We start from the raw sequence: 22858 nt of genomic DNA on the forward strand, positions 1-22858 counted from the left end.
GCTTCTGGCCAGTGGCCACTCACCTCTGTGGCAGCAGTCTGTCGTTGGTGAGGTAGCCAGGCTTGTGGCTGTCTTTGTTGTAGTCGGTGTACTTGGCCTGGACAGAGTAGGATGCCAGCAGCACGGCAGTCTCCGGGGGACAGTAGTTCTCATCGTTCAAAATGGCCTCCTTCACCTGGTCAGAGAAGCCAAAAGGAGAGAGGAAAACAAAAAGGGAAAAATAAAGTAGAGGTCATGTGACCTCATCTCACCTTGCCCAGTAAGGTACTGAACTTAGGAAGGATTTGGCATCAAGACACCACGAGTAAAACAAATACAAAAAAATAAGAGTATGTCTGTTTTTGACTGTCAAGACTTAGAATCCTAGACCAACAATGAAAAGCCTCCCCCCCGACTGACGTGGTGTCATCACTGTGCGACAAAGACAGAAGCGTTATTCGAATACCCATACTAACATACTGTATACTACATACTAATTCTATACAAAGATGAACTAACGGTATCCTTTCAGTTGAGTGTACCGTTGAAGCCACACCCATTTTCTGAAGAATTACATTATGGGCCCTAAAACCACAGAAATAGTGTCCACTGTTTGCATACTTTGTATTTTGACGAATGTACAACATCCGGAAACTTTTGGCATACTATAAATATATATATACTATGACCAATAAGCATACTACATTCTCAATTTATGTCCCAAATAGTATGGTTAGTATGAGTATTGGAACACAGCTAGTGTCAGTTACCTGCAGGAAGAAGAGTCTCTGTGTGATCTCCTGGATCAGCTCCTCAGACACATCCTCAGGGAAGAACTTGGCCCGGAACTTAAACTGCAGAGGGTTCTCCTTCTTTACGTCCTGGGCTGTCACCTAGAGGGGACAACACCTTTAAAGCCCTGTACAGACAACAAGACCACTAGAGGTAGACTAGACGACTGTCAGTAGTCTGGAGTGCCTTCTATCGCCTTGTCTCCTCTCCCTTATCTGCACTGACAGGGGGAAAACGTGGCTGGCTAAGATGCATGCTCAGTAAGCATCCATGTTTGACTATTGAGATACTTGGAGGATCTAGAAGCTTTACAATCTAAGCTTTATAAGCTGGGCTATAAAGCTAAATCATAGAAGTTGGTTATGAAGCCATAAAGGTATGAACAAACTTATGTTATCTAATCTTATCCTAATTAGTGATAGGATTGGACCCTCTTTACAGCCGCTTACGTCCCAGACTCCGGGGCCTAGAATCAGAACACTTTCCACTGGAGACAGCTGTTAAAATAAATCCTGCTGTTGATCACCCTGACAGAACCACACTGCTCTACGACTACTGAACTAGTTCCAACAACACACACACACACACTCCCTCTCTCGCTGTCTTTTACAGGCACTTCAGAGCAGTTTTTTTGGGGGTCGGAGGGTCTTTGGCCTGAGTGTGACAGGAAGTCTGTGAAAGTGCACATTTGAGGCCCCCTGACCACAGCTTAATAACCAGCTCAAACTGACTGCCTGCTGGCAGCCGCTCTGGAAACAGAGCGTAAGAGAAGAGATAGAGAAACCAAGAGAAACCACGAGAGAGAGAATGAGAGAAGACACCTTTTTATTAAGCTTCAGCCACGTGCTGTAACCCTTGCTGTCCACGTACTGCAGTCCGAAGAACCAGACCTCTCGAAGCCCCACCGTCTTCACCACCTGTTAACATCAGACAATACTCCACCATTAAACAGTTGGGAGGGTGGGATTACTGAAAAAGTCACATTTCTCATGTGAAAAGTCCTATAGAACGCAACATGCTAGCAACCATTTGTTTCATGACAAAAGTTCAGACTTCATGTGACTAGGATGAAAGTTAGGCTCACATGTTACTGTGTAAATAAATATACAGCAATGCAGGTTTAATTGAGAGGGGTGTTTTAGCCTCTGCCTGGAGGCTCTTCGGCAGCGATGGGCCCACTGTGGCATAACTTCTCCACAGTGGGCCCAGGGCTCACCGTTAACTCTGGGAGGGTGACTAATAGCCCAGCCAGTTGACACGCGGCAACAAGCTACTTAGATCCACTCTGTCTGTTAACTGCAGAGGAGGGCAATGAGGCGGATGGCCATAACTTCTGCTGATTCCCTGGAAATGGATTGTGCGTGTGTGTGTGTGTACTGGGAATACAAAACACACACTGTGAAGTGTAAGGCAGCTGGACACACCGTCCAGGACAGTCGCCACCTGCCTGCGCATCAATGGTCTCATTCACTACAGTTCTTCAGCCCTCCTAAATGCTCTCCAGTTTCTGTTTGTGAGAAAATACTCTTGTACTGTTGATTGTCACGGCGATGACTTTAACATGTGTTACAGAGTAGCTTTACAGGCATATAGGGACCTCAACAGGGATAGAAATTAGGCTCGGACATTACAATTAGAGGTCGACCGATTATGATTTTTCAACGCCGATACCGATTATTGGAGGACCAAAAAAGCCGATACCGATTAAATCTGACAATTTTTTTTATTTTTTATTTGTAATAATGACAATTACAACAATACTGAATGAACACTTATTTTAACTTAATATAATACATCAATAAATCAATGTAGCCTCAAATAAATAATGAAACATGTTCAATTTGGTTTAAATAATGCAAAAACAAAGTGTTAGAGAAGAAAGTAAAAGTGCAATATGTGCTATGTAAGAAAGCTAACGTTTAAGTTCCTTGCTCAGAACATGAGAACATATGAAAGCTGGTGGTTCCTTTTAACATGTATTCAATATTCCCAGGTAAGAAGTTTTAGGTTGTAGTTATTATAGGAATTATAGGACTATTTCCCTCTATACCATTTGTATTTCATTAACCTTTGACTATTGGATGTTCTTATAGGCACTTTAATATTGCCAGTGTAACAGTATAGCTTCCGTCCCTCTCCTCGCCCCTATCTGGGCTCGAACCAGGAACATATCGACAACAGCCACCATTGAAGCAGCGTTACCCATGCAGAGCAAGGGGAACAACTACTAGAAGGCTCAGATGGAGTGACGTTTGAAACGCTATTAGCGCACGCTAACTAGCTAGCCATTTCACTTCGGTTACACCAGCCTCATCTCGGGAGTTGGTAGGCTTGAAGTCGTAAACAGTGCAATGCTTGACGCACAACGAAGAGCTGCTGGCAAAACGCGCGGAAGTGCTGTTTGAATTAATGTTTACGCTCCTGCTTCTGCCTACCACCGCTCAGTCAGATACTTGTATGCTCAGTCAGATTATATGCAACGCAGGACATGCTAGATAATATCTAGTAATATCATCAACCATGTGTAGTTAACTAGTGATTATGATTGATTGTTTTTTTAATAAGATAAGTTTAATGCTAGCTAGCAACTTACCTTGGCTTACTGCATTTGCGTAACAGGTAGTCTCCATGTGGAGTGCAACGAGGGAGAGGCAGGTCGTTATTGCGTTGGACTAGTTAACTGTAAAGTTGCAAGATTGGCTCCCCCGAGCTGACAAGGTGAAAGTCTGCCATTCTGTCCCTAAACGAGGCAGTTAACCCACCGTTCCTAGGCCGTCATTGAAAATAAGTGTGTTCTTAACTGACTTGCCTTGTTAAATAAAAGGTATACAAAACATTTTTATAAAGGCAAATCGGCGCCCAAAAATACAGATTTCCGATTGTTATGAAAACTTGAAATCGACCTCTAATTACATCATCATCCTCCTCCTCCTCCTCCAGTGTCAGGCTGAGAAGTTGCAGAAAATAACTATCCAACAATAAAGATCCCAAACACAGTCCATCATTCAATGACCTCCAATGCACCCTCAAAACTACTGTTTAACCATGTCATTGTTGAAATGACATCAATATAATTAATTGGGGACATTGTCTCCACTCTCAACTCATTGAGGTGGCCCTCGTGGGACAAATCCTTTGAGTGAACCATAGGACCAGGGCAGGCCCCAGTTTTTCCCCAGCTAGCTAGATGTCTATATCATATGAATATTTCAGCCAGGGACATCAATATTGCAATGGGCGTGCTGCCTCGGCATGACTTGTCAGTCACAGTAATGCTGTTCCATTATGACAGGAGAACAGTGCTGATACTATGACAACAGTAACAGACTGTCAGTCACAGTAATGCTGCTCCATTATGACAGAACAGTACTGATGCTATAACAGTAACTGACTTTCAGTCACAGTAACACTGCTCCATTATGACAGGATAACAGTACTGATACTATGACAACAGTAACTGACTGTCAGTCACAGTAATGCTGCTCCATTATGACAGAACAGTACTGATGCTATAACAGTAACTGACTGTCAGTCACAGTAACACTGCTCCATTATGACAGGAGAACAGTACTGATACTATGACAACAGTAACTGACTGTCAGTCACATTAACACTGCTCCATTATGACAGGAGAACAGTACTGATACTATGACAACAGTAACTGGCCGTCAGTCACAGTAATGCTGCTCCATTATGACAGGATAACAGTACTATGACAACAGTAACTGACTGTCAGTCACAGTAACGCTGCTCCATTATGACAGGATAACAGTACTGATACTATGACAACAGTAACTGACTGTCAGTCACAGTAACGCTGCTCCATTATGACAGGATAACAGTACTGATACTATGACAACAGTAACTGACTGTCAGTCACAGTAACGCTGCTCCATTATGACAGGATAACAGTACTGATACTATGACAACAGTAACTGACTGTCAGTCACAGTAACGCTGCTCCATTATGACAGGATAACAGTACTGATACTATGACAACAGTAACTGGCCGTCAGTCACAGTAATGCTGCTCCATTATGACAGGATAACAGTACTGATACTATGACAACAGTAACTGACTGTCAGTCACAGTAACGCTGCTCCATTATGACAGGATAACAGTACTGATACTATGACAACAGTAACTGACTGTCAGTCACAGTAACGCTGCTCCATTATGACAGGATAACAGTACTGATACTATGACAACAGTAACTGACTGTCAGTCACAGTAACGCTGCTCCATTATGACAGGATAACAGTACTGATACTATGACAACAGTAACTGACTGTCAGTTACAGTAACACTGCTCCATTATGACAGGATAACAGTACTGATGCTATAACAGTAACTGACTGTCAGTTACAGTAACACTGCTCCATTATGACAGGATAACAGTACTGATGCTATAACAGTAACTGACTACACATCAATCAGGACAGTGTATATAAAATACTAATCTTCAATGATAATACTAACAAAAAGGGAGAAATGAACCTCATCCAGGAACAAGGTAAAGCATCCACTTGATCTTACGTTTCCTACTATAGTTCTATTAGGTTTTAAGTTATGTGAATTCTCTTGCTTACCTGGTCAAAGAGCTGTTTGCCAGTGGTGTTGGGCTGGATGGCAAACTCCAGCTCTGCATCCATGGTGGTCACCCGCACATTAATCTACAAAACAAGTTTGCATGTTATTTGCCAGTTGCATGTAATTTTCCATTCACTGTATTGCTGTACAGTAGGCAGTCAACTTTTCATGCGACACAGTCACCACTGTGTGCCGTGGTCAGCGTTTCAGGATGTGTCAGATGCAGCTTTAACACATTTAAAATGGTATTGAGTCAGCCATTTTGGTGGACATGAAATGGACAAACTCAATTTCAGTTTGTTTTAGTGCAGGAGACTGAATGCTCCTCAAGGGAGCAACAAAGGCCTTCCAGCAAGACAGAGAACTGAAGGAGTGTTGTGTGTGTGTGTGTGTGTGTTTGAATGGGCTAATGTAGTGCCTGTGTGTGTCTTTTTGCCCTCTCAGCACTCAGTGAGTACTCCCCTTCCTAGCGGCCGCCTCCTCCTCCTCCTCCTCCTTCCTGTGAGGCGGAGCAGAGGAGCGAGGCCAGCCATTGGCTGCTGCTGACTGAGATGCACTAGGCTGGCCTGGCACCAGACCTGACACACAGCTGATAGAATAGGCCTGACCCCGAGGGCATCCTCCATGACTGACACACACATTCTCCATCCCGGTTTACCCAAACACACACACACACCCTCACTGGAGAGGCAGAGGGGAAAATAAAAAAAGACAGTGCGATATGCAGAGCGAAAGATGATGCCGAGTGGCGGCCAGCTGCACTCCAATCCAGATAGTGCAGCTGTGGGCGACTAAGGTTACAGTACCTTAGTGGCCCATTGAGAGAAGCAGCTTCCCTTGCTCGCCCCGTTTCCTCTTTCTATCATGAATTACCCATGAAACCTCAGGACAGGAACACAACACACACACATTCTCTATCCCCGTTTACCCCAAACCACACACACACACCATTACTTATCCAGAAAACGTGTAAATATCCAGCACAGTACTGCGACTCTCACAAAAACCACACTGTAGAGACTGTGCATCTGCCTCTGTCTCGCTAGCATTAATTAGCCATGAAACCTCCTGTATTCTCGCTCTGCCCCACTAACTATTCAGTATTCTCCAATGAAAGCACATGTAACTGGTGTGAAATGGCTAGCTAATTAGCACCCCGCTAATTAGCTAGCCTAATAACGTTTCAATCAGTGACGTCACTCGCTCTGAGACCTTGAAGTAGTTGTTTCCCTTGCAGAGCAAGTGGCTTTTGTGGAGCGATGAGTAATGATGCTTCAGGGATGTCAGTTGTTAATGTGTGCAGAGGTGTCCCTGGTTCGAGCCCAGGTAGGGACGAGCTGAGGGACAAAATATATACTGTTAGACACACATGCGACCCCTCTCCACCTGCATCCTAGTACAGCACAGAAAAAGGCAAGTAGACTAGAGCTAGAACTATGATAAGAAGTATATCTACCAAACAAATCAAGTCAAATTGTTGCAACAAACGTTTCCGACACCTTGCAGAATTCATACCCCAAAGAAGACAGGCTGTTCTGGAGGCAAAAGGGGGGGGGGGGGGTCTGAGCCAGTACTAGATGGGTGTACCTAATAAACTGAGTATATGTGTGTGGGCATGTCAATGTGTGAGTGAGTATAGTGTGTTAACACTCTCTTCCCTGCTGTGTGCACATGTGGACTAAGTCCTTAGTGATGTGGATGCCAAGGAACTTGAAGCTCTCAACCCGCCCCACTACAGCCCCATCAACGTGGATGGGGACGTAATCCCCTCTTTCTAATATAGTTCACTTTCAGCTCCTTGGTCTTACGGATGTTGACAATTACTGCTACAGTTGAAGTCAGAAGTTTACATGCACTTAGGTTGGAGTCATTAAAACAAATTTTTCATCCACTCCACAAACTTCTTGTTAACAAATTATAGTTTTGGCAAGTCGGTTAGGACATCTACTTTGTGCATGACAAGTAATTTTTCCAACAATTGTTTACAGACAGATTATTTCACTTCAATTCACTGTGTCACAATTCCAGTGGGTCAGAAGTTTACATACAGTATGTTGACTGTGCCTTTAACCAGCTCGGAAAATTCAGAAAATTATGTCATGGCTTTAGAAGCATCTGATAGGCAATTTACATCATTTGAGTCAATTGAAGGTGTACCTGTTAATGTGTTTCAAGGCCTACCTTCAAACTCCGTGCCTCTTTGCTTGACATCATGGGAAAATCAAAAGAAATCAGCCAAGACCCCAGAAAAAAAATTATAGACCTCCACAAGTCTGGTTCATCCTTGGGAGCAATTTCCAAATGCCTGAAGGTACCACGTTCATCTGTACAAACAATAGTACGCAAGTATAAAAACCATGGGACCACGCAGCCGTCATACCGCTCAGGAAGGAGATGTGTTCTGTCTCCTAGAGATGAACGTACTTCTGTCCCAAATCTGTCCCAGAACAACAGCAAAGGACCTTGTGAAGATGCCGGAGGAAACAGGAAGCTATATCCACAGTAAAACAAGTCCTATATCAACATAACCTGAAAGGCCGCTCAGCAAGGAAGAAACCACTGCTCCAAAACCACCATTAAAAAGTCAGACTACGGTTTGCAACTGCACATGGGGACAAAGATCGTACTTTTTGGAGAAATGTCCTCTGGTCTGATGAAACAAAAATAGAACTGTTTGGCCATAATTACCATCGTTATGTTTGGAGGAAAAAGGGAGAGGCTTGCAAGCCGAAGAACACCATCCCAACCGTGAAGCACGGGGGTGGCAGCATCATGTTGTGGGGGTGCCTTGCTGAAAGAGGGACTGGTGCACTTCACAAAATAGATGGCATCATGAAGAGGAAAAATGTGTGGATATATTAAAGCAACATCTCAAGACATCAGTCAGGAAGTTAAAGCTGGGTCGCAAATGGGTCATGACCCCAAGCATACTTCCAAAGTTGTGGCAAAATGGCTTAAGGACAACAAAGTCAAGGTATTGGAGTGGCCATCACAAAGCCCTGACCTCAATCCTATAGAAAATTTGTGGGCAGAACTGAAAAAGCTGATGCTAATATATGCATATTATTATTAGTATTGGATAGAAAACACTCTGAAGTTTCCAAACTGTTTGAATGATGTCTGAGTATAACACAACTCACATGGCAGGCGAAAACCTGAGAAAAATCCAACCAGGAAGTGGGACATCTGAGGTTTGTAGATTTTCAAAGCTTGGCCTACCGAATACACACTGAGATATGGATGAGGTTGCACTTCCAAGGGCTCCCACTAGATGTCAACCGTCTTTAGAAACTGGTTTGAGGATTCTACTATAAAGGAGGGGCTCATGAGACCTCATTGAGTCAGTGGTCTGGCAGAGACCCTTGGACTCATGACGCGCGCTCCCGCCTGAGTTACCTCTCGTTCCAGTGCTTTTCTGAAGACCAAGGAATTCTCTGGTTGAAACATTATTGATGTTTTATGTTAAAAACATCCTAACGATTGATTCCATACATCGTTTGACATGTTTCTAAAGGACTGTAACGGAACTTTGAGTTTTTGTCCGGATGAAGTGCCTGCGTCTCATGAAGATGGATTACTGGGCTGAACACGCTAACAACAAGTGGCTATTTGGACATAAATGGAACTTTATGGAACAAATCAGTCATTTATTGTCGAACTGGGATTCCTGGGATTGCCTTCTGATGAAGATCAAAGGTAAGTGAATATTTATGGTGTAGTTTCTAACTTTGTTGATTCCAAAATGGCGGATATTCCTCTGGCTGTTTTGGGTTCTGAGCGCTGTTCTCAGATTATGCTTTTTCCGTAAAGTTTTTTTGAAATCTGAAACAGCGGTTGCATTAAGGAGAAGTCTCTCTAATTCTGTGAATAACACTTGTATCTTTTATCAATGTTTATTATGAGTATTTCTGCAAAAATCACCGGATATTTTGGAATCAAAACATTACTGCACGTAAGGCGCCAATGTAAACAGATTTTTGGATATAAATATGCACATTATCAGAAAAAACATACATGTATTGTGTAACATGATGTCCTATGAGTGTCATCTGATGAAGATCAAAGGTTAGTGATTAACTATCTATATTTCTGCTTTTTGTGACCCCTATCTTTGGCTGGAAAAATGGCTGTGTGTTTTTTCGACTTGGCGGTGATCTAACAATCATTTGTTGTGCTTTAGCTGTAAAGCATTTTTGAAATCGGACATGATGGGTAGATTAACAATATGTTTATCTTTCATTTGCTGTATTGGACTTGTTCATGTGGTAAAGTTACATATTTCAAAAAAACATTTTTTAATTTCACACGCTGCTTTTTCAGCGGAATGTTGTCGAGGGGTTGCTAGAAAGGTTAAGGTTAAATGAGGTGTTTCTTCTAAGGAACTCAGGTCAGGTCCCCTCCCTCAAATAGCTGATCGAGTCAGTCAGGGGATGGGATTAGAAGGGAATATGTACACATATAAACCAGACCACCACCACAACACAGGCACAAGGTCACCGTTAAGTAACAAGTCTTTCCTAACCTTTTCACGTGTGAGTTCCAAATATCTCTAACCGTCGCCCCTGAATGAGTTTATTCATGTCCGTGATGTCAGAATGCTCTCACTGTTCCAAAATGCGACTGTTATGTCACAGAAGTTACCTGCGCTGCCCTCAAACCAAGGCATACTGCCTGCTAATTACCTTTAAGCAATGTTTCAACTTGTCAACTTCAAATTATTTTCAAACAAGTTCTATACTCTAACAGTTTGAATTGAGATGTGTTCCACTTCCTTGTTAATTCACATAAGAAGTAGCCAATTTCACTGTTGTGGACAATTTTTGTTTGACTTTTTACTGAGCCCGACAAACTTCTCTCTTCAACGAGAGCTCAAGCACTCCCTAGTGTTTCCCCAGATCAAGTATGAAAACATTGTGCATCCTAGACAGAACAGGCCTTGCACAACGTTTTCACCGCAGCACATTTTCAGGTAGGCGCCCGCATTGCCTTCGTGTTTGTTTTCCTTACAAATTGGACTTTAGACGTGTGCGTTCCAATCAAAGTAAGTGGCTTATTTTCTGTATATAGTGTTGTTTCTGCTGTAAATATGGATCCTAATATATTTACTGTTTTATTCATGTTTTCAAGTACTGGTGATGAATCATGCATAGATTGTAATGGACAGGTGTGTAAAATACTTTTTGAATGTTGTACTGATTATTATGAGCTAATGCTAGGCTATTTGCCAGCTATGTGTGGCGCCATGTTTGTAGCCATGTTTGTTGACATCATTAAATGCATTCTGGTTGTCAATGGATAGTTCACTTGACTGACTTATGGTTATTTCAAGACAACTGTGAACTCGGAAAAATACTAGGTAAAATCATGACGTCAATGATCTTCAGGTCGGAAAGTCGGAGCTCTAGAAAGAGGCCCGAGTTGGAATTCCGAGTTGGATGACCATTCAAAATGATTTTTTACAGTCGGAGCTCGTCGCCCCCCAGAGTTCCCTATTGTGTTGAACGCACTGAAGTCGGAAGTCTAAGATTTCCCAGTTGTTTTGAACACGGCATCAGATTGTAACTTTGGTACCTCAGGGTTGCCAGCTCAGATCCCCTTTCCAGGGGTTTTATTTTATCGTATAAACTTCTGTGTTTGCCCCCCATTTATTGATAAATCCCCCATCATTGTAACATTTCCTGCATCATATCCCTCCCAATACCTTCACCCATTTCTACCCCCCATGTACTTGAAAGCCCCCCACAAATGAAATGAACCCCCTCACAAACCCCCCGAAAATGGTTTCATCCCTGCATAGCTTTCGCGCTACGGTTAGGCAGTAGGCTTGTATTTGGTGTGATGATCTGTGAGGTGAAAACATTTGTGATTTGTCAAAAACGGTAAATGACTTGTCAAGTTATGTGCTCAGGTTCTTGTATACACTAACAAGTACATCAACGATTTGTAATATGCTGAAAAGTGGCTAAACTATGTTCATATTTTTCAGGCAATGAGCGCAGCCATCTTTGACTTTGTTTATTTGCGTCTTATAGTGAATGGCATTCTGGGATTAGGGAGTTTTCGCCAAGTCAAACAAACAAAAACATGTCTGCCATTATAAATAATTTAGCTTCTGTTAGCTTAGCGAACATGCATCTCTTTTCTAAACAATACATTTCTCCCTTATGGAATGAGTTTACCTGTGGATGTGTTCCGTGTTATGTTCGCAATTATCTTTTACAATAAAAATGTTAAATTGTGAAATAAAGTTGTGAAGACCTTTATTTCCCATCAGTGCAAAACATTGTTTAGATGCTTTTCAAACAACAACGCCGTTTAGACGCATTTGTTGCATCATACTTTGATGCTACTGTTCCAGTCACGTTTGTGATCGTACGCTGCAGGGACCACTCAACAATGATCACACATACGTGATCGTACTCATTAAATGGTTGAAAGTAAACTGACTTGGAAAGACCATGCCTTAGTCCCGTTATATAATGAAGTAGCAACATGCAGTGTGCGCAGGACAAACGGACGCCTTGTTGGGTATCAGAGTTACAAAGCTGTTATGGAGAGTCAAGTGCTTAACTTGTGTTTCCTACCGATGTTTTGAATGTCCCTTTCCTGGTGTTTGTGTGGGGGCTGCCTGCCACCAGCAATCAGCTGTGCAGGTGCTGACCTTTGTTAGACTTCACACGCACGCGCGTCTGCCTGTCTATATCTCTGGGTTTGTATGCCTGGGTGTGTACGTGTGTGTGTGCCTGTGTATGTGTGTTTATGCCTGCATGTGTATCTGAGCCAAAAACACAACTAGCCCACGGAGTGTGAAGGCGAAGAGAGTAGTCTAGCTAAAGCCAGGCAGACAGACGGCTCTCCATAATCCCTGGCTGTCCCGTGTGTGGACAGAAGGAAGGGGGAGGAGAGACGTGCTATAGCACCCACACAGCTAATCACATCCTCTGAAAACACCACTGAACCAAGCCCCAGTTACTCATGACACCCCAAATACAGTACATAAACCAATGTGATACAACTGGTGGATTTCAAACTAAAAACAGTACAGTAGCACTTTCTCTTGGCGATAGCACCGGTTCTGATTCAGGCCTAGAAGAAAACTGCACAAGAATCTAAGGAGGACTCATATTAGGGCAATTGGGAGTGTGATCAGGTGTGTGTGTGAGGGACATGGTCAAAGGGATCTGTCTTTTTCCTCTAGTGGTCATGTTTCCCACCATCCATGTGACTGAGTCAGTAGGGCAGAGCTAAATGTGGAAGACCAAATGCCCCTGAGAGGCCATGCATGAACAGAGAGGTGATGAAAGGAAGGCCGAATGGACCACACAGTGTGCGTGTGTGAGAGAGAGAGTTCTAGAAAGGTTAGCTGAGACACTTTTCAGTCAGAATCTTTATCCTGTTGCTCGTCATGCATTTTGTTTAGAGGATGAGTCTTCTCTCAGACAATCCCCTCAGTAAATGTGCAGCTGTTTGTCCATAAGCTGTTTACATAGGCTTTGCTGAGAGGAGGTCTCAGACAGACACACAGGACTGTTCTCCTTTATTTAGTCAGAGTGGAGTTGTTAATCTGGCCAGCTGGGCAATAAGCAGCTGTCTGTCCGGTTGATTAACCCCCCTACTGGGGAGGGAGGGGAGGAATCCCCACCTACACACGTACTCAGGATCAGGTCGGGTGCTTGTCAACAGAGCACAGGATCAGGAAGCGTTCCACTCAGACTCATAGACCAGGGGTGTGTTCAGTTTGCTTGAACGCTTGGTACGTTGCGGAACGGTTTGTAATGAACAACACATTTTTCCCAAAACGTTCTGGTATGTACATGAACAGACAGGTTTGCTCCGTTCGGTGGGTGTGGCTTGAAGCAAAAAAAAAACAGTGGTGCATTTTGAACACACAATCCAACCCCTCCCTGTTTTTAACTGGTCGTTCAGTACAGCACCGTTTCAGTTCAATTAAACATCCAATTACATTTTTATGTACTGAACGCAGCCCTGGACAGTGCAGCCCTGGGCAGGCTAGAATGTTAACTATGGCCCAGTCAGTCTGTTTGGACTTCAACAGGCAGGCGTGAGGATAATGGATGCTGCTCCAACTTTGTGTTGTTGGTTTATCTATGCGATTTGACAGAGCTCACCAAGGCCTTGCAGAGCTTTCACTAGCAGACAGAGATATAGCAGAAAACAAAGCTAGCAAACAAGGCTGCAGTGTCACCCAGTGCCCCCCCACCACTTACAGCCTGTCCCCCTACTCATCCCCTTACCCTTCTTACACAGGATGTTGACACAGCTCCAATTCACACAGCTCTCCCATTTATATGGGCCCAATTCACACTCAGGCCCTTCTGCAGCAAACCAAACAAGACAGAGAAAACAGGCACGTCCCTGCAGGGGTCCCTTCCTGTGGGGTCTGTCGGGTCATAAACACCCCCCCGCCAAGCTCACGGGAAGGGAGGAGGGGTTTGGTCAGCGTGTGCCAGTTCTTATGCCCAATGAATAATGCAGGTTATTCAGTATAGGCTACCCCAACCCCCCTGACCTCACACTGTTACCGCTACCCCAGAGGTGGGCTACCAGCACAGCAAAACACAGGCCTTGCCTGGGGTACAAACAAGCACATGGACTCTCAGCCCTACTAAGCAGCCTACCATTAAAAGTTAGGAGCAGTTTGACTTCCCAAAGCCATTTTTAACATATTAAAATGTTCCATCCCCAGTGCAGTTTCATTCACCTGCTGAATTTTAAAAAACAGGTTAATTAATCCCATCATGAATTGTAGCTGGGTTAACCTAGAGTCTAATCCCAGTCTAAGCCAAGAGAGGGGTTCTAAAATAACATATGGAATTGTTATAAGATGGTCATACCAAGAATTATTTAGATATTTGATTTGGAATTTTAAGACCTCTTAAGGTATCAAAAATAAAAAAATAAAACATGTATTTTAACAGATTCACTACATGGTAGGTCATTTAGATTTATTTTTGGGACTAAGTTTGTTCTGAAGTGTCTGTCCTATATCTGAGAGCTATAAGAAAAATCAGGGAATTACTTTGACATGCATTTATCCCTTTATTTAGGCACTAAACTCTCCATATATACTTCCATAAAAAATTGTAAAACATCTACTGGTATTGGAAAACACCAGTGTTCGTGAGAGTCTCAACTTTCCACAGAGGGGTCACATGTGTGTGTACCCAAACCGTTCGGACGCTACAGACAAGTTGGCAGAAGAGGCTGTATCGACTTCAGATGAGTCTTATGGTCGTCCTAGAGCAAAACGGAGTACACCATCGTGTTTGTGAGAGTCATCTCTCATCATAGTTTGTAGGCTAAACCTTTCGTACGCTACAAACGTTTTCATGAGAAGACAGATTTTCGGGATGTCTCATGGTCTGACAAACACCACTCTAGCGCTCCCACCTTTTACCGCAGATGCGGAAGGGGGTTATCGGCAGATGCAGTAGATTGAGATGCAGCCCATGCAAAACATAACATCTCTCTAGCTTAAACAGACAGATTTTGATGGGGATGTTTTTATTACAGTGCCTTCAGAAAGTACTCAGACCTTTAGCGTTACAGCCTTATTCTGAAACTGATTCAATTGTTTTTTTCCCCTCACAATCTACACACAACACCCCATAATGACAAAGCAAAAACAGGTTTGTAGAAATGTCTGCACATTTATTAAACAAAAACATGGAATATCACATTTACATAAGTTTTCAGACCCTTTACTCAGTACTTTGTTGATTCACCTTTGTCAGCAATTACAGCCTCAAGTTTTCTTGGGCATGACGCTACAAGCTTCTCCCATTCTTCTCTGCAGATTCTCTCAAGCTCTGTCAGGTTGGATGGGGAGCGTGGCCGCACAGCTATTTTCAAGTCTGGGCTCTGGCTGTGCCACTCAAGGACATTCAGAGACTTGTTTGGAAACTACTCCTGTGTTGTCTTGGCTGTGTGCTTAGGGTCGTTGTCCTGTTGGAAGGTAAACCTTCACCCCGTGCTGAGGTCCTGAGCGCTCTGGAGCAGGTTTTCATCAAGGATCTCTGTACTTTGCTCCATTCATCTTTCCCGCAATCCTGACTAGTCTCTCAGTCCCTGCCGCTGAAAAACATCCCCACAGCATGATGCTGCTGCCACCACGTTTCATCGTAGGAATGGTGCCAGGTTTCCTCCAGATGTGACACTTGGCATTCAGGCCAAAGATTTCAATATTGGTTTCATCAGACCAGAGAATCTTGTTTCTCATGGTCAGAGTCCTTTGGGTGCCTTTAGGCAAACTCAAAGCAGACTGTCATGTGCCTTTTACTGAGGAGTGGCTTCTGTCTGGCCACTACCATTAAGGCCTGATTGGTCACCTCTCTGACCAAGGCCCTTCTCCCCCGATTGCTCAGTTTGGCCAGGCAGCCAGCTCTAGAAAGATACTTAGTGGATCCAAACCTCTTCCATTTAAGAATGGAGGCCTTGTGGACCTTCAATGCTGCAGAAATGTTTTGGTACCCATCCCCAGATCTGTGCTTCGACACAATCCTGTCTCGGAGCTCTACGGACAATTTCTTCAACCCTATGGCTTGGTTTTTGCTCTGACATGCACTGTCATCTGTGGGACCTTATATAGATAGACAGGTGTGTGCCTTTCCAAATCATGTCCAATAAATTGCATTTACCACAGGTGGACCCCAATCAAGTTGTAGAAACATCTGAAGGATGATCAATGGAAACAGGATGAACTTGATCTCAATTTCAAGTCATAGCAAAGAGTCGGAATACTTATGTAAATTACTTCTGTTTTTTATTATTTATAAATTTGATAACATTTCTAGAAACCTGTTTTTACTTTGTCATTATGGGGTATTGTGTGTAGATTGCTGAGAATGTTTTTTAGAATAAGGCTATACGGTAAGAAAATGTCAAATAGGTCAAGGGGTCTGAATGCTTTCCAAATGCACTGTATGTTAATTACATTGCTGCAGGGGCGCGGAAATTTTAGGCCAAGGGGTAACGGACAAATTAAACGTATGAATATTCCAGATAAGAATTCAGCCACCCCGAATTCCCATTGGTGTTGTTTTGGGGCCTTTGAGTGGCCCCTGAGTGGCTGACAAACTATGGGGGACATACTATTCTCTAGTGCCTTTGACAGTGACCTTATCGAAAAAGGATGCCTGGCCTGTTTCTGCTGTGAGCCGTGTTGGGGCGGTGCGCTGTGTTGGGACGGTGCGCTGATGACTCAGGAGACAGAGAGAATCAGAGGATGATGACATCATCAGTGCACGTCTGCGCCTCTCTCCACTGCCATTTCCCCACCACCCCAGATTCCCAATATATCCACAAGGAGAGAGGAGTGTGTATAGCCAACTGCCATCTTAATCATTTGACAAGAGCCAAAACCAGCCCTTCTTAACTCCAGTCTCACACAAGAACAGTTCCCCTACCAGGGCTTCCAAAACACTCCCTCCCCTACAATGTTTTCCTCCACTGACCGTAAATCAAACTCTGTATCATAACTAAGCATAAAATCAAAGCAGGAGTTATGCAAGAGCCACATGACTCATCCTCTAACCCCATGTCCCGACCTGCTTCTTAAGACATGAACAGAGAAACTAGGAGAAACAGTGAGAATGTTCAGTGGATATCGGATACCATGCACTGCATTGAATGGTTTGTTTTGGCGTCTCTTGTACAGCAGAGGGCCCTGGTATTCTCTCTGTCCAATTAGCTGTTAACAATAGCAGCAGTGTTGCAGAGCCTCTGGCCCTGTGTCTGTGGCTGAGATAGGCTGAGAGCCTGGGAGACATACACACAGGCCTACACTACATCACACCATGGGTCTTGGAAGGGAACCATCAAGTGCAAGGGTGAAGGAGGGTGGGCGGTACAAGCACATACAAACTTCCTGTACACTCAAGACACTAGTCTTATCCAGAGCATCTTACAGATAGTCAGCAGTCAAGTCAGTGCATGTGGCCCAAGTAGGAAGTGAAACCACATCCCTTGTGTTGCCAGCAGTAGAAACTAAGTTCCCATCGACTGGACAGGAAGCAGTCTAACCGATGAAGACCACAGATGGTTTTGAACTGAACTGGTTATCTCGTCCTTTCCACTGCATTAGTATTCAGTTCATAGTTCCGTTTCTGAGGTCTTACCGGTTTCGGCATGTTTGTCTCCTCTCCTCCCTTCACCCGGCAGCTGAGAAGACAACTGTCACAGGATGGATAGCTTCCCTGTTTCACAGAACCTAGGGGACAGAGAAGATCAGTTCAGTTATGGGGACATTGTAGCAGATCTAATGCAGGTAGAACAGCTGATGCAACACATGGGTAAGACAGAGAAACCAGGGCAAAGGGGAAGGAATGAAAGAGAAGAAGGGGAGTTTAGGTCAGTGGGTAGAGAGGGGGTAACGATGATATTGTCACTGTGGTGTCCGGGTCAACCGGACTGAAATAAAGCTGGGGGAGTGAATACTTATGATAGGCACTGTATGTACTCATTTCTAATTTGATAGTGCTCTTTTCCTTTATTTTCTAGTTTATCATTAAAGCAAACTTGGTAAGTTATATTGATAATTTGGATTACCTGTGATTTACAGGACACTGCTGAGGAGAGGACCTCTCATAACGATGGCTGCAATTGGAGTAATGGAAGGGTATCAACCACACAGAAACTTTGTGTTTGATCAAATTGCTGTTTCAGTAAAGAGTGCAGTGGTAGTGTAATCTCATGACTTGAATCACCTGGTAAGAAGATGTAAGGTTGATTACGCCCGATCCAAATATAGAACGGTTGCCTGGGAGACAATAAAACATGAGACTGAGGGGTCTATTCAATTTCAGCCCTCCAAGGCTTGAGCATAATCTCTCATCCCCCAGTCATACATTCTATTGCTGCACTGGGTGAAAAGGGTCCATATCAGGGGATATCTTTGCTTCACACGTTTTTGATATTCTAGAGGATACAGACCATTTTCAATGCATATTTTGAGTTATGTGGATTTGCACCATATTCAGACAAATTCTGAATCCAGACGTGTCTTTTAGATATGTATGATGCTGGAATTACTCTGAATATCACACATGGACATTTCCTTTGGCCGGATATGGACATTTCCTATGGCCGGATATGGACATTTCCTTTGGCCGGATATGGACATTTCCTTTGGCCGGACATGGACATTTCCTATGGCCGGACATGGACATTTCCTATGGCCGGACATGGACATTTCCTATGGCCGGACATGGACATTTCCTATGGCCGGACATGGACATTTCCTATGGCCGGACATGGACATTTCCTATGGCCGGACATGGACATTTCCTATGGCCGGACATGGACATTTCCTATGGCCGGACATGGACATTTCCTATGGCCGGACATGGACATTTCCTATGGCCGGACATGGACATTTCCTATGGCCGGACATGGACATTTCCTATGGCCGGACATGGACATTTCCTATGGCCGGACATGGACATTTCCTATGGCCGGACATGGACATTTCCTATGGCCGGACATGGACATTTCCTATGGCCGGACATGGACATTTCCTATGGCCGGACATGGACATTTCCTATGGCCAGACATGGACATTTCCTATGGCCGGATATGGACATTTCCTATGGCCGGATATGGACTTCAATATCTTGAGATGTGCGACATCCTATTTCCTCTCTTCAGGTTGACAAATACTGACTGTATACATCGCATATCTGTGTTCTCAGCACATTCAAGATATGCCATATTGATTCCAGATATGCTTTTCTTGGCTGATCTCCCTATCTGGATCTTGATATGCCGAAAATAACGGCGATTTCTGATGCATTTATGAGTTTTCCGCACATGCTCAATAATTTGTTGAATATGAAATCCATATTTCATACTGACAGTAGGCCTGCATAGTATATTTTCATATGCTGAGGTGACTGAGGTTCATAATCAGGATCCTGATATGCTTTTTGATAAGCTAAATAAGGACAATTTCTGATAATATTAAATCCATATAATTATTTGACACTTGCTAAACGTTTTGTATTCCACCTGCATAAAGGCACACGCAAACCACAAGCTAAAAGCACTGTAACTGGCAGCCTAGCAACAAGAATCACCCCTTTCCTGGAGTTCCAATTGTCATTTTTTAGATTGTAAATGGCGTGGGGTCAAACTGACAAGAAATTAGAAAATGTTCCGAAAATACCTCAAATAAGTTAAAGCTAAAGTGAGCATCTAATTTGAGATGTTTTATTTATATCTTAGTAACGTTAACTAGAATCAAGAAGGTTCGCTAATTAGGGGGGAGCGTAAAAGCTAACTGGTAGCCTAGCTAGGTAACAAATAACATTTCCTTCCCTTCAGGGAACACATTTGGGCGCATTTTTGTATTACTGGTTAATATAAGATCGCTAACCAGCAACTTGGCCAGCTAGTTTGTACCAGTTTGTTTTCTCGTCATGAATGAAGCAAGTACGTAGCTACCTTGTGGTATGGTTATGCGAAATGACAATATTTTCTTGCAATATCGACCCAATTTTGATGAACGATTTATGCATTGACAATTTGGAGTGGATTACAGACCAACAGTAACTATCACCACGCAGGGCCTGGACTGCCAGGGACCGCCTCTGACAACCCAATCTGCACCCATCGCCCATAACAAACAGGGCTTGCAGGGGGATTGAGGGTGTGCAACTTTTATTTTCTGTTAAATAAATCAACTACATTTTCAGCATAGATTGGCCTACGTTTGTATCTTTACAGAAAACAGGTGTTCCGATTGGAGCTCTTTTTTTAAACAGAAATAGCAGATGTGCTTTGGATTAAATATGACAACATTTGCTTTTCCGTGCCTTGTAGCCTACTTCTGAATATGGCGCTGTATGCTCAGTTATGTCACCTTTATGTGAAGAAGCACATTTTCAGTGCCTGAACAGGTCAAATCATTTAGATGCTGGACATTGATCAAATCAAATTTTATTTGTCACATCCACATGGTTAGCAGATGTTAATGCGAGTGTAGCGAAATGCTTGTGCTTCTAGTTCCGACAATGCAGTAATAACCAACGAGTAATCTAACCTAACAATTCCAAAACTACTACCTTAAACACACAAGTGTAAAGGGATAAAGAATATGTACATAAAGATATATGAATGAGTGATGGTACAGAGCGGCATAGACAAGATGCAGTAGATGGTATCGAGTACAGTATATACATATGAGATGAGTATGTAAACAAAGTGGCATAGTTTAAAGTGACTAGTGATACATGTATTACATAAAGATGCAGTAGATGATATAGAGTACAGTATATACATATACATTTGAGATAAATAATGTAGGGTATGTAAACATTATATTAAGTAGCATTGTTTAAAGTGACTAGTGATATATTTTACGTCAATTCCCATCAATTCCCATTATTAAAGTGGCTGGAGTTGAGTCAGTGTGTTGGCAGCAGCCACTCAATGTTAGTGGTGGCTATTTAACAGTCTGATGGCCTTGAGATAGAAGCTGTTTTTCAATCTCTCGGTCCCAGCTTTGATGCACCTGTACTGACCTCGCCTTCTGGATGATAGCGGGGTGAACAGGCAGTGGCTCGGGTGGTTGTTGTCCTTGATGATCTTTATGGCCTTCCTGTGACATCGGGTGGTGTAGGTGTCCTGGAGGGCAGGTAGTTTGCCCCCGGTGATGCGTTGTGCAGACCTCACTACCCTCTGGAGAGCCTTACGGTTGTGGACGGAGCAGTTGCCGTACCAGGCGGTGATACAACCCGACAGGATGCTCTCGATTGTGCATCTGTAGAAGTTTGTGAGTGCTTTTGGTGACAAGCCGAATTTCTTCAGCCTCCTGAGGTTGAAGAGGCACTGCTGCGCCTTCTTCACGACGCTGTCTGCGTGGGTGGACCAATTCAGTTTGTCTGTGATGTGTACGCCGAGGAACTTAAAACGTACTACCCTCTCCACTACTGTCCCATCGATGTGGATAGGGGGGTGTTCCCTCTGCTGTTTCCTGAAGTCCAGAATCATCTCCTTAGTTTTGTTGACGTTGAGTGTGAGGTTATTTTCCTGACACCACACTCCGAGGGCCCTCACCTCCTCCCTGTAGGCCGTCTCGTCGTTGTTGGTAATCAAGCCTACCACTGTTGTGTCGTCCGCAAACTTGATGATTGAGTTGGAGGCGTGCGTAGCCACGCAGTCGTCGGTGAACAAGGAGTACAGGAGAGGGCTCAGAACGCACCCTTGTGGGGCCCCAGTGTTGAGGATCAGCAGGGTGGAGATGTTGTTACCTACCCTCACCACCAGAAATCTCCCTACTACCGTATGAGTCCAGGGAGATATCTGGGGTGAGATCCCTTCAAGACATGCCCCTGATGAGCGTGCACCCGCTTACATATTTTAACTCAGGAAGGGTATGTGTCAACATGCTGACGTGTCTAAGCCTTTATGCTTAGGCATGAACGAATCCACATACTTTCAGAAATGTATCATCTGTAGTCGTTACCTGATCATTTTTGGATCCATATTTCTCCCAAAATTATTAATTGTTCGCTGTTATTAGCTGTTCCCACATGCTTCAAGAGGGCCACCATTGTTCCTGTTCCCAAGAAAGCTAAGGTAACTGAGCTAAACGACTACCGCCCCGTAGCACTCACTTCCGTCATCATGAAGTGCTTTGAGAGACTAGTCAAGGACCATATCACCTCCACCCTACCTGACACCCTAGACCCACTCCAATTTGCTTACCAACCAAATAGGTCCACAGACGATGCAATCTCAACCACACTGCACACTGCCCTAACCCATCTGGACAAGAGGAATACCTATGTGAGAATGCTGTTCATCGACTACAGCTCAGCATTTAACACCATAGTACCCTCCAAACTCTGGGTCTCGACCTCGCCCTGTACAACTGGGTACTGGACTTCCTGACGGCTGCATCATGAGTCAGATTTAGTCCATTTTCAATCAGACATATGAGGATGAATATTACATATCATGTAAGGATATCCATTGAAATTAATAATTTGGGGAGAAATATGGATCCAAAAATGATCAGGTAATGACTACAGATGATACATTTCTGAAAGTATGTGGATTCGTTCATGCCTAAGCATAAAGGCTTAGACACGTCAGCATGTTGACACATACCCTTCCTGAGTTCAAATATGTAAGCGGGTGTACGCTCATCAGGGGCATGTCTTGAAGGAAATCTCACCCCAGATATCTCCCTGGACTCATACGGTAGTAGGGAGATTTCTGAGATCCGGATTGGATGCCTGTAGAAACTGTCCCATTACAGAGAAGATCCTATCTCAATATATAAAATGAAGGACATGTGTTTCTGGAGCATGTCTACTCCTTATATCTAATAAAATGTTAGATATCCGGAAATATCTAGATAAAAGCACCCCCTGATATTGACCCTTTTCACCCCGTGGCTGCTTTTCAACTAACACCAGCATTCCATCCAAAACAGTTCCTGCCTATATGACAATATTTTGTGAAATGTTTGTT

The 22858-nt window shown here is 43.6% G+C and overlaps 1 protein-coding gene across 3 annotated transcripts in view; it reads right to left on the reverse strand.

Annotated features, from left to right (window-relative positions):
* Positions 1–22858, reverse strand: part of LOC110527401 (radixin) — a 35821-nt gene that overhangs the window by 10870 nt on the left and 2093 nt on the right. Inside the window, exons 2-8 of one of the 3 annotated variants that reach the window (XM_036982823.2) lie at positions 18088–18140; positions 17930–17977; positions 17500–17591; positions 5362–5445; positions 1593–1688; positions 750–872; positions 24–175 (exon numbers count right to left, since the gene is read on the reverse strand). In XM_036982823.2, coding sequence (XP_036838718.1) covers positions 24–175; positions 750–872; positions 1593–1688; positions 5362–5445; positions 17500–17511 — 467 coding nt within the window. In that variant the 5' untranslated portion in view covers positions 17512–17591; positions 17930–17977; positions 18088–18140. The remainder of the gene's footprint in view (positions 1–23; positions 176–749; positions 873–1592; positions 1689–5361; positions 5446–17499; positions 17592–17929; positions 17978–18087; positions 18141–22858) is intronic. The other 2 variants (XM_036982825.2, XM_036982822.2) reach the window with 2 other exon arrangements.

Source organism: Oncorhynchus mykiss, chromosome 7, assembly GCF_057628025.1.
Source record: "Oncorhynchus mykiss isolate SJ-2025 chromosome 7, ASM5762802v1, whole genome shotgun sequence".
In the NCBI taxonomy this organism is placed as follows: domain Eukaryota; kingdom Metazoa; phylum Chordata; class Actinopteri; order Salmoniformes; family Salmonidae; genus Oncorhynchus; species Oncorhynchus mykiss.